At 42.6% G+C, this 12981-nt stretch overlaps 1 protein-coding gene across 1 annotated transcript in view; it reads right to left on the minus strand.

Annotated features, from left to right (window-relative positions):
* The window catches only part of Ccdc39 (coiled-coil domain containing 39), a 32555-nt gene extending 20829 nt beyond the window's left edge, over positions 1-11726 (minus strand). The window contains exons 1-7 of the mRNA XM_021157490.2: positions 11513-11726; positions 8428-8547; positions 6791-6937; positions 5492-5650; positions 4757-4849; positions 4533-4661; positions 1081-1272 (exon numbers count right to left, since the gene is read on the minus strand). Of these exons, the coding sequence (XP_021013149.1) occupies positions 1081-1272; positions 4533-4661; positions 4757-4849; positions 5492-5650; positions 6791-6937; positions 8428-8547; positions 11513-11602 (930 nt within the window). The 5' untranslated portion in view covers positions 11603-11726. The remainder of the gene's footprint in view (positions 1-1080; positions 1273-4532; positions 4662-4756; positions 4850-5491; positions 5651-6790; positions 6938-8427; positions 8548-11512) is intronic.
* Between the last annotated feature and the right edge of the window lie 1255 nt (positions 11727-12981).

Consider the following 12981-nt stretch of genomic DNA (forward strand, 5'->3'; position numbering starts at 1 on the left):
CACACCTCACACACATCCTACAGTGACATTTCACACCTCACACACATCCTACAGTGACATTTCACACCTCACACACATCCTACAGTGACATTTCACACCTTCCTCCACACATTTGACTGTTAATCTAAATCTAAGATATACCCAGGAGAGCCACTACTACCCCATATGTAACAGTAGTTCAATAACTAGTTTTCTAAGGAACTCCGTGTTGACTTCCATTGTGATAATATAAGTAAATGTGATAAAATAAGTAAATATAAGAAAAATGAAGCTTGGGTAATTATACTTCCTACTTTCCAGCCACAGCAATCAGAGCAGTATGGTACCAGTCCCCAGACAGACACCTGGACCAACGGGACAGAACAGAAGGCAGGATCAAATCCATGTGCTTGTATACATCAGCAGACTCCCTAGAAACCCCCAACAGTGAAAGACAGCGCCTTCCAGAAATGGCTCTGGGAAAACCAGAGACCCACAGTGCGAGGTAATAACATGTATTACTTAATATAAATAATAAATATCAATAATAACATGTTATTTCTCCTGTACTGTATATGGAATCAACTCAGCATGGAATAAAACCTCGAGGTGAGATCTACTACTTTATAACTGTTCAAAAAAGGACAAAAGTGCAGGCCATGCAAGCAAAACAAGGAAGCAGGGCTTGCTCTCCTCTGCACAGTTTAGGACACCAACATACTGCATAAGGCCACCTGCAGAACACTTCCAAACCACAAATCTGATAAAGTGTTCACATCCAAAACACACAAGCAATGCATGCTGCCCACTGCTAGTAAAAACATAACGACCGTAAATGAGCAAAGGTTCAGGAACTGGCATTTTTCTGAAGAGAGCATCAATAGGTAACAGTCAGCAGCACTGAGTCTCAGGAAACACTACCCAGTGTCACCATATCAAGTCAGAGCTGATGCTGTGAGCTGCATTTGCCACACAAAGGCAGTGTCAGTCAACACACACACACACACACACACACTCAAAGATTTCAGGGAAAGAGCCAGCAGGCCTCTCCAGTCCCACTGAGCTTCTGTGTGACCGCAGGCCAGTGCTCAGGTGACACACCTCATCCTTCAGCTGACTTCTGTTGCCTTCATGACGCTGGTAGTCCATCCTGCACTTGGACACTTTCCGCTCAGCAACAGAAATTCTTCTCTCATATTCTATGTTGTTCTCAACCTCATTTTCCAGAAACTTGATCTTCTCTTTCACCACGCCTTCTTTTTCTCTTGCTTCCTGCTTTATTCGTGATAATGCCTAAAGATAGAGACAAATGTATACGCTCAAGTATTTCCTAAGTTCCAACTAAAACAAAAGGGAGTTAAGTTTTTATTTTTTAATATTCAACACTTACTTTTTATTTCAAAAAGTCCTTAAAAATATGTTTGCTGTTGTGGGGAGTGTGTTGTTGCTGTTGTTTGGAGACAGGGTCTCACTGAGGTCCTGGGTAGCCTGGAAGTCTCTGTGAAGGCCAGGCTCATCTTAACCACACAAAGATTTGCCTGGGGTTAAAGTGTATGCCATCACCCCTAGCTAAATAGGATGTGGTTGTCAATATGCTGTGCTTGAATATCTATGAATTCACATCATTAAATGTTATTATATTTTCTGCATCTATCTGGAAGAGCTGACAAGCAAGGAAATGGATAGGCCTTTACACAGAAAGGGAAAGTTCTCCCAAAAGAAACAAAACCAGAAATAGTACTGAATAGTTTGCAAAGAGAATCTTAGGCCTCAGTGAAATTTTCTAAATACTGTCAAGACCCCCAATTTTTCATCTTTTAGAAGTAACATTTTGCCAGATATGGTACACATGGCTCGCAGGAGGCTGAGAGGAGTAGTTCAGGTTTGAAACAGCCTTGAGTTCATGGTTCGAGGCCAGCCTAGACTATACAAAGAGACCCTGTAGCAACAAAACAAGACAAAACAAAAATACATCACTTGTTATTGGCTTCAATGAAAATGTCCTCACTTAGGCTGTTTGGCGGTCTTGAAATTACAATAATAAGAATAACCCTCAGAGTTCTGTATCTTATGTAAAAGGAGGAAAAGAAGATGATAACCCCTCTCCGTCCGGCAGGAGGCACCGACGACATCATCAACAGGCAGTGCTGCCTCCACCCTGAGAGCTAGCTTTCATGGTACTAAGAGGTGCCATGCAAGCTTCCAAAGGAAGGAGTCAACCACCGGTCATCCACTTAGGAGGCGAAGAAGCACGGCAACGAGCAGCATGGCACAACAGCCTAAGGGTGCAGTGGTGGCACTCAGACCTTGGAAGTAACCAGCAACTCTCTGATTGGATATAGGGCCAATTTACGTGGAAAAGCATTCCTGATACTAGAAACGTAGCCAACTATCCAGGGTTAGTGAAGTCATGGATCTTGGAGGAGAACCTACACTTTATTAAACCAGCCTAATCTCTAACTACATTCCAAGTATTTGTCCTTAAATCCATAGACAAGTGTAGACTTCATCCTTCATTAAAGAAACTTCTTTGTGATAGTTGAGACCATTACCAAGAACCATAGCCGGTCAAAATGCACATTGTGGAGCCCAGTCCACTCCCACACCTAAGGCTAAGGGAGCACTGAGAAGGAGAGAGTGGAAAATTATACAAGCCAGAGTCTGGGCGTTTACTGTGAGATTATGTCTCCTAGTAACATCGAAAACTACAGGGGGAAAGTCTCACCAACGTGATTACCTAAACCTGAGCTAAACAAGGATAGTAACAATAGACATGGTAAAGTGAATAGGGAAAAGATGAGGATGATGAGGAGGAGGCCTCAGCCTTATAGAAAGAACTATAGGCAACTAAGGAATGCTGAGAGTGAGAGGCGTGGTCTTCCCCAGGGAATTGCAAACATACTGGCTGTCTGATACCAAATGGTCAGCCCTGAAAACATGCATACAAGTATCATCATACAGCTTGAGCAGGCTACCATTATATACATGTATATGCATATAATATAAACATATATTCAATATATTTATAGTATATAGTCAATATTGTGTGGGGGGGTGCGCGAGTGTGTGTTTGTGTAACAACAATTAATGAAAAAAGAGGCCATGAGTTTGAAAGAAAGCAAAGAGGGGTATACATCAGAGTTTGGAAATAGGAAAGGGAAAGAATTAATACTGTAATTATATCATAATCTCAAAAATAAAGGAAATAATTAAAAACAAATATGGATGGAGATTTTAAGCGTTTATTATGGTTGAAACATAAAGTGGGAAGGGTGGTATGGGAAGCGGTCATAACAAAATGGTTGAAATGTGACCCAAAAGAAAAGGCAGAAAAAAATAGGCTAGCAAAGTAGGGCTTCTAGGGTCAGATGGAGAAGAAAAGCAAATGCCAAGTTGAAAAGGGCCAGCTCTTAGTGCAACAGGAAGGCTTGCAGAGCCGGGAAGCAGAGCAATGGGGCTCTTACCAGTTACTCGGGACAGCAGAACCAATGAATTAAAAGGAAAACTTGTCTTAAAGTATATTTAAGTTTCAACAAAGGTGATTCTATCAAATAACTAATTTTAAGGTAGTGTTCTTACATGTCCTCCTTATCAATTGACATTCTTAATGTAGTGTTCTATATCACGATTGTGCTGGGACAGCCAGAGGACTGTCAGACTCTTCTAAGCTTACACGTTTCAAATGCTCACTTGAAGGCCGTCATCACATTAGCTTTTCTGCCACTTAATTCTAACAGCAGCAGTCAAGTTTCTTTACAGTGCTGCTGGTGACTAAGTCGTTCCCTGGATGTGACACAAATGTGGCTTGGTAGCAAGACACAAGCTGGAGAAAGGGAGAAGAATCGGAAGAAACACCTAACTGAAGAGTCATGGGCTATGTGCAAACCGCTGCCTGGAAACCTGTGATCCTGGGCCTGCTGGAGGCACATTACGGAACAGGGCTTGGGGTTTGAAAGTAACAGGATGTCCAGAAGTAGACACCGATGTCAGCCTCAAGAGTTAAGAATGAACATGGTGTGGTATTTAACTGCAGCCATTCCTACATACCTAGAACTTGGGGCCAAAGAGCAACCTGTGAAACCCAAGTTACAACAGATAACCATGGGCTGGAATGCTGGGAGGAAATCTCAGTTCTCAAGGATAATAATACTATTAAATAAATAAATAATGTCCATAGAGGCCCATTGCTAAATGCTTGACTTGGCTTGGAAAAACATTTGCCGGGACCATTCAATCTGGCTGAAACGTGACTTTCAAACAGCAGCATGCTATTTTGTTATGGTGGTGGTTAGTTGGTTGTGTTTGGTTTGGTTTGGTTTGGTTTGGTTTGGTTTGGTTTGGTTTGGTTTGGTTTGATTTAGTTTAGTTTGGTATGTAGCCCTGGCTATCCTGGAACTAAATAGACCAGGCTGGCCTCAAACACAGAGACCTGCCAGCCTTTGTGTTGAGATTAAAAGTATGCACCACCACCCCAGGCTATGATGTATATTTTAAATTGATGCGGTAAGCGGGAGACAGTAGCACTCGGCATCGCAGGGTTGCAGCTAGCTCACCAGGGCACAGTTGTCTATCTCCTGATCCCGCCTCTGCATCTGCTCAATGGTGTTCTCCCACTGCTGAATGAGCTCTTGTCGTTCTAAGTGAATCTTCCGGAAATCTTGTGCAGCTTTATCTAATTCTAACTGCAGAACAAACAGAAGATGACACTTCCATTAATCTAAATGCTTTTGCAAATATTGCCTTGGAAGTTAAGAAGTAAATATCTCCGTAGACCAACCTGCGCACTTAGCGTCTCTGTTAGTTCACTGTCTAGAAGCTTCCTCTTCTCATTACACTCCATGGTCAGCTTTTCTAACTGCAGAGTCAGGGCCTATAAAATAATATATATTTTTCTTATGGTCTAGCTCCCAAAGCATTAATGTACTGTTTGCTTATATCCCCATGGAAATGTACCTGTTTCTAAGATGGCTTGTAACACAAATTAGGAGAAAAATACAAACATAACCTGCCATTTAAAAATATTTAAAATAGCACATTTGGTATTTAGCCTGCTAGAGAATGGACTTGTATGACAGTAGCTTCACTATCACAGTAGATGAGACACTGAGTGGATTTCACACAGAGTAAATGTACAAGAAATAACTTATCAACTGCAATATTATCTCAAATGGGTAGAACTTACATGGAATATTCAAATCAAATGTCAAAGTATCCAAAATTAATTAATAGTTTTAGGATGACTAAAACTTTCTCTCCTGAAATGCTTTGAAATGTCCTTTGAAGTCATAACTCAGGTTCCCAGTGGGTCATATGGCTTCAGAGGCAGCAACATGCTAGAGGATTTGACTGCACTCATTCTTCTTGAGAAATGACACTTCATCCTAAAAGGGTCTCAGAGGAGAGCCTGGCCCCAAACCTTCAAGGACAGTTGCCTCCAAAATCAGTGACTATGACTTCATGTTTTAAAGGTGGACTTAGATAAAAGCAGTTTAAGCAATGCCTAACGTCTCACCCTGATTTTGTTATCGTCTTGCTGAGAGTACTTCTGCAGGGTCAGAGAGTCACTGTCTTTGTGAGCCGATTCTTCCAGCCAGGCCTCCAAGGCTTGCTGGTCCCAGTTCATCTGACATTTCAAGCCATCCAGCTTTTGAGTAGCTTTAAATATATTGTTCTACTTTCCAAGGAACAGGAGAGAACAGGCAATAACAAAACATTATTTATTATGCAAACATCAGAACACATACTTTATACTACCAACCAAACAAATGGAGAAAGCCAGGCTCTGCCTTCCACATGTTTGTGGCATAGAATGTTCAATTCTGTTACTACCATGCTTGTATTTTAATTCTTCAGTTACAAAACAGAGGTAATCAGACAAGATCAAAAACAGTTGGTGAAGTCAAGGTTCTTGTGAAAAAGCTTTAGGGCAGTTCTCTCATAGAGAACCCATTAGATCCCAAACCAAAGCCACCCCAAATATGTGAGTGTGTGGGTCAGTTAAAATAGCTTGCTTGACGTGCTTGCTTAAACAGATGAAAGTCAGCCCATTTCCAGTCACGTCTGCTACTCTAACAAGGTCTCTTACAGAAAGATTTGGAAGCAGTTCCAATTGAAGTAAATACAATACAGGGTATAAATTATTTCTGTAAATGTTGTCACTTAATGAATCTATAACCAGAAAAGAAAACGTACATTAAATCAGTAAACGTTATTTATATTGGCTCTATAAACATTACTTTACATAATTAAAATATGCATGTGAATGAATATTCATTTCATCCACTAGTTACTGGTACAGAAGGGGCCAGCACACCTTAAGTTGTGTTCCTGGGAGATATAAGGAAAGTAGCTGATGTGAGTCTGCAAGGAAGCCAGCACAGAGCACTCCTCCATGGCTCCTGCCTCTGCTCTTGCTCGGGTTCCTGCCCTGACTTCTCTTAATGATCAAGAGAGCTCGGTACATCTAAATCAAACAAGCCCTCTTCCCAAGCTGCTTGTGGTCAGTGTTTTCTCACAGCAGCAGAGAAGCTAACCAAGATAGGTCCCCACGTTGACAGAAGAGTATAAAAGGTAAAACTTTGAGGTGAAATTTAAAACTGAAACTTATCTGTCTGCTAACAGTGTGGCCTGCGCCTGTAAGTAAGTCTTATTAATAGCCGAAATGCAATGGTTGATCATTTCTTTCAAACCACAACGCTGTCTTTTCATGGGGGGAGGGAGGGAGGAACCATGTAAATAAATCTCAGAGAAAAGGTAGGTTCTCCCTAGAGAGAGCTGGTTCAGAAGCAGGACCGCAGCAAGCCACACCCACTTCCATTTGGCTCTTGCGCTCCCGGATGATCGCCATCTCCTTCTCCAGCTGTTGGGTCTCATTGTTGACTCGGCCCAGCTCTCTTTCAGCAATGGCCTTAAAATGTTCTTCGCTCTCGATTTCACTCTCCCTTGCTTTGTAAAGAGACTGAAAAATAATTACACAACATAGAAGCACTTCGATATATGTTTCTATAGTATAAAATATATCACTGCACGACGCAGCCCCAGCCCAAGTGCTCAGATTGAACACAGTTAACTCCACCAGGGTGGGATCTGACCCACTGCAGCATGTGGCTCCTCTGCGGCTCTCTCAGCGCTGAGCAGTGAGGAGCTTAGCCACAGACTTCCCAGAGAACTACTGTCGTGAGGAGCTTAGCCACAGACTTCCCAGAGAACTACTGTCAGGAGTTCAGGAGTTATATGGAAGAAACTAAAGAAAAGAAACTGGGAAGGTGAGAACTAGAAGCTATAATTCATCCTTACCAAAAAGGGAGAAATATTGGTTATAAATAATTGAGAAAATAGGGTTTATATTGAATTAATCACCTAATTGTTCTACTTAACAGAGACGAGTCTGAGATAACTATTTACATGCGGAGGAGTAAACATCTCTTAGAATGTATTAGTACATATAACTATTTCTCAAAAGGATATACTTAATTTTTTGAGGTGAGGTGGAAATTGTAATGTTCCCAATGCTGATGTGTGCTCCTGATGTCTGGGTTCCTTGTAGTGATTACATAGTCACCCCATTTTAACTGAAGTAGATTTGTACTAATATTGCTTTTTATGATTTATTTTTGTATTTTATTTATGTGATATTATGTATTTTATTTATTATTCACATGGCACATGGCTCATGGAGGCCTGAAGAACTGTCGTTACAAGTGGTTGTAAACCTTTCAACATGGTGCTGGGAACTGAACTCAGATCCTCCGGGAGCTCAGCAAAGATTCTTAACAGCCGAGCCAAACCCTCTTAGCCCTAGTGTTAGAATGTCTAAAATGAATTTTGCCTGCCCCTGTTATCTGAAAAGTCTTCTAAAACATAAAAACATCACTATTAGTGTTAAGATTTCAATTCCTAGAACCAGGTGTGATGGCACACATTTGTAATCCCAGCACCTGGGAATCTAATGTACAAAGATCATATGTTTGAGACCAGCTCTATAGCAAGATGGTGCCATTTAAAAAAAAAATAAAATTCTAATCTTGACCTATACTAAAATACCATGACACTGCAGAGATTTCAGGAGGGTGAAGACAGACCTGTACCCAAAGTGAGCCCAGAGGTCCATGCTGGACAACTAAACTGGAGGCCGAAGCTCTGTCAGCCAACACAGCCAGCTTTGTCTACCTTCGGTCACTCTGCACTGCCCCACGGCCCCCTCCTTGTGCTGGACTGCCAGTTAACACTCTGTGAGAGCTTGATAGTGATTTCTTCTTCAAGGAGTCTGCTGACAACTGAGAACAGTACTTGAGTTTCTCAAAACATTCTTTCTGTCTCCTTCAGGTTCAAAACTATGTTCATAAACATGTGATTAGGATGAGGTTTCCTGACATAGCTCTAACGTAAAATCATCAGCACAAACGTGGCATGTAATACCCAATGACAACACACAACACATTCCTGTACCTGTGTAAATAAAAATTCCTGATTCACATTTTTAAGGTGAGAAGTCATAGAATTAATTCGTTCTTCATAGTCATGAAGCTGATCTTGCAAGTTTGATTTTTCCTCGCGGAGCTTTAACAACTGTTAAGTAACAAATGCCATGATTAAAAAGCAAACCAAATCTTCATTTACTTTGTATTATAGTCAGTTTGACATGCTATAACAAAAATATCAGAGACTTGATGCCTTAAACAACAGAAATATATCTGTCACAATTGCACAGGCTAAGAATTGCAAGATTCTTAGTGAGCCCTTTCTTCTTACTTTGCAAACAAATGTCTTCTTTCTGTATCTAAATGTGACAGAAATTATCTCTCTCTTTCCTCTTTTTATACGGGCACTGACTCATTTATGAGAGCGCCACCTTTGGGGTAATTTGAATGAGAATGGCCCCATGGACTCATGTTTGAATGCTTGGTCCCTGGTTAGTAGAACTGTTTGGGAAGGATTAGGAGGTGTGTCACTGTGGGTGGGCTTGAGGTTTTAAAAACTCATACCATTTCTAGTATGCTCTCTGCCTCCTGCTTACATTTTGAGATTGAGATTTCAGCTACTCCTACAGTCATTGACTGTGACCCTTACAAAACTACTAACCCTCAAAGCCCAATTAAATGCCTTGATTCATAAGTTTCCTTGATCATGGAGTTTTATTACAGCAACAGAAAAGTATAGTATAACAGCTCTAACATTACGTTATAACAGCTAGTATAAACATCCCTCCAGAGATCCTATCTCCCAAACACCATCACACTGAAAATTTGAGTTTTGGAAGGACACAGATATCTAGTCCATGCCATCTTTAATTTTTAAATTTCCACAGGAACCTCTTAAAATTCTACCAACCTTTTAAATGTAAATAATGTTGCCATCTAGAGACGATTTTGGGAGATTAATACTATAGTTCATGTAGCATGTACTTCTCATACAGCAGGGTTACCTCCCTGGAGGGCAAAAGGGAAATCCTATTCCATCTCTAACTTGTGGACTGTCTTATGATCTTAGGTTTCTATCTCTATGACAAACACCATGACCAAAAGTAACAGTTTATGTCATCTTACATTCCAGACAACCGTGCACCACTGAGGAAACTGGAACAGAAACTCGAGCAGGGAAAGTAACTTGGAAGTAGGAACCGAAGCACAGGCCATGGAGGAATGCTATTTACTGACTTGCTCTTCATAGGTTGCTTAGCCTGCTTTCTTAGACAACCTAGGACCATGGCTGATGCTACCTACGGCAGGTGTGGCCCTCCTGAATGAACCATTAGTCAAAAAAAGCCCCACAGGCTTGACTGACTACAGACCAAGTTTATGGAGATATTTTCTCAGTTGAAGTTCCCTCCTCTCAAATGATTCCAGCTTGTGTTGACAAAAAGGAGGGAGGAGGAAGAGAAAGGGAGGAAGAGAGGAGGAAAGAGGGGGAGGGCAGGAGGGGGGGGAGGGAAGGAGGGAGGGAAGGAACTACATTTCTCTGCAAACATACACGGAAAAAGCCAGCCATGTGACATGTTCTTGTAACGCCAGCATAAAGGAAACAGAGATGCGAGGACTTCACTAGTCTGCCATCTTAGCCTAATCTGGTAGCTCCAGGTCCCAGTAAGAGACCCTGCCTCAAAAAGTAAGGTAGAAGTAGAGCCTGGGGGATGACACTTAGGCTTGATCTCTGGCCTCTGCACGCATGCGCACACATGTACATCCACCACCATACATCACCAACACATACCCCGAAAAGAAAGAAGGGTAATGTAATGAAAGGGGGAGCATAAAAACTACAGGACAAGAACCTTAAGTTCAAATGCTAACTGTAGAGCCAGCAGGATCGCTCTCCTAAATACCTCTTATACAATGTAATAATATATTACTTATATAATGTCTCCTGCCCATCTCATCTCTTGTTCAACAAGACACCCATCAGGTTGGTGGGCTGGCTCCAAATCTTCAACTAGCAGCTATGACTCAGGCACCAGCAGTGATTTTTTATCTGTCCTAATATTGATGGTCCTTAAAGTGAAATGCCCAATCCTAACCAGAGGGCAGGGCAGGGCAGAGCAGAGCAGAGCAGAGCAGAGCAGAGCAGAGCAGAGCAGAGCAGAGCAGAGCAGAGCAGAGCAGAGGAGCAGAGCATTCCAAACGTTCCAGTCTTCTCAGCAGATTTACCCAAAAGTCTTTTATGCTCACTATTCAGAGGGCAGAAAATATTCTCTTCTACCTTGTCAATTTGCACAAATCTTCAATTCTTGGTTCCCTCTTCCCCACACCCTAATACCGATCCGTGGGACTTTGCGCTGACTGCTAAAGATGCATTAACTTTGTGGAGCCGGTTGCAATTAAAAAAAAAACAAAAAACAAACAAAAAGAACCGAGACTTAAACTGTATGTATTTTAGTTGGTGCAGGTTTGTCCTAACAATGTGAAATATTTCACCATCTTGTGACGCCATGATTCCCACTCTGAAACTCTATATTGCATACTTCACTAAAATGTTTTCCTTGAAAGCAACTCAAGCGATTTTAAACATCACAGAAACACAAATGCTGGCAAGAATGTGTCTTGTGTGTGCACATGAATAAATGGTGGTTACTAGGCAAACACCAACAATGCATTTGTGATCCTTAATTGGATGGGAGAGGCCTGCTAGCTGGCACCTGAAACAGCTGGAAGAGTGAGACTCGGGTTTTATGGCCCTGAATAGAAATTGTTGCTTCGATAAAACTTTCAAATGTGTAGTAACTGATAGGAGCAGGAGAAAAAGTGGGGAGGACGGGGTATCAGATCTAAGTGATGAAGTCAGGCCACAAGAGGCGCAAATGAGCAGCGCGGCACCTGTACGTGGGACTTGGTCTTCTCTGGCCCTCCCCTGATTCCCACTGGATACCCACCTGGCCCAGCATCCTCTATTCACACTCCTTACCTAGTCTTTACCTGGTCATCCATCCTCCCACCGGTCCTCATTGGCAGTCCTGGCGGCGTTCAACCAGCCCTTTTACCACTCCTCAGCTGTTCCCCTCTGGTCGACTCTCCCCTAAATCCCACCCGGTCCTCCTCACCTGATCCTCCAGGATCTTGTTCTCCTGATTGGCCACGGGGATGGCGAACCCATCTTCCCAGGGCAGCTCTGACAGGAACTCACTGCACATGGCGTACGGGGCTCGAAGGGAGCACAGACAAGCCACCCAAAACCGTTCCCTGGAGCTCGCGGCCGGTGTCTGCCGAGCCTAACTGTCTGTACCGCGGCCCTAGCAACAGCCAGGCGCCCTTAGTTACCAAACAGGAAGCACTCATGCTGGAAGGCGGAACTTCCTTTGAGAATTCCCTTGTCCTTTTTGCAGCGGGTAGAATTTGCTTGCCTGTGTCTGTGAGGCACAGCTCTCTTTGCACGGATAGATACACTCCCAGGACTTCCAATACGTGGAAATCTGGAAGCTCGGGTGCTCCAGAGGATCACAAAGTTCGGGGGATGGAAGGCATAGGGTTCCTGGGGTACCAGGATGGTGGACTACAGGATAGCAGGATGGACGACCACCAGATTGCGGGATAGTATTATACCCAAAAGTAACTTCGAATTTATTCTTAAGTCATATATAAGGGACCATGATCTGGGAACACAGATCCAGGCTGCCCCAAATAGCATGTTCTCGCCTGGAAACTTGTTTCGCTACATTTTTGTAAATGCAGAAGAAAAGGAAGCCATAAATCAAGGCATTTTCCCAATGCATTGATGAAAACATCACCAAAGACTGTATAGTATTGGGTTTGAGATGGAAGCCGAGAAAACTCACTTTAGAGATGGAAATTTAAAAATTAAGGCTTTATTTTCTTTTTTTTTTTTTTTTTTTGGTTTTTCAAGACAGGGTTTCTCTGTATAGCTCTGGCTGTCCTGGAACTCACTTTGTAGACCAGGCTGGCCTCGAACTCAGAAATCCGCCTGCCTCTGCCTCCCGAGTGCTGGGATTAAAGGCGTGCGCCACCACGCCCGGCTAAGGCTTTATTTTCTGAGTGCTCAGGGAGGCAGCCAGTTTGGGATCTGAACCAGGTACGGTAGTGTAGGAGATTATACAACATTGTTATAGGATGGTAACACAATTCAGAGTGGGGAGCTGGTGGGAACTGCAGCGTTATTCAATTGTATTTTGACATTGTGTGTTAAAAAAAGGGAGTACCTGTTGGAGACTGAGCCTGCACAGGCTTCAAGGTCCTTAATTCATTCTCCAAGACATTAGGTCTAAGAGTGATAAGGGGACAAAGACGCTGGCAGGAGCATATGAACTTGTTTAACCCTGCCAGGCAAGACAGAGAAGTTGTGCCTGAGATGTCTAGACTCAACCGTTTACAACAGAAGATGTTCAGCTATAGGGAAGCCCCTGGCTTCCCTAGGATCTGGGACCTTGAATTTACTTTATCCCTATGGTTAAATGGAGTCTGAAAACTAAATGGTACTGCCTGGAGTAAGTTTCCTTTGCTTCTTCCCAACAACAGCATAGTTGGGAAGTCAGTGCTATCAATAGGTTTCAAGTAC

This window comes from Mus caroli, chromosome 3, assembly GCF_900094665.2.
Source record: "Mus caroli chromosome 3, CAROLI_EIJ_v1.1, whole genome shotgun sequence".
Classification (NCBI taxonomy): Eukaryota; Metazoa; Chordata; class Mammalia; order Rodentia; family Muridae; genus Mus; species Mus caroli.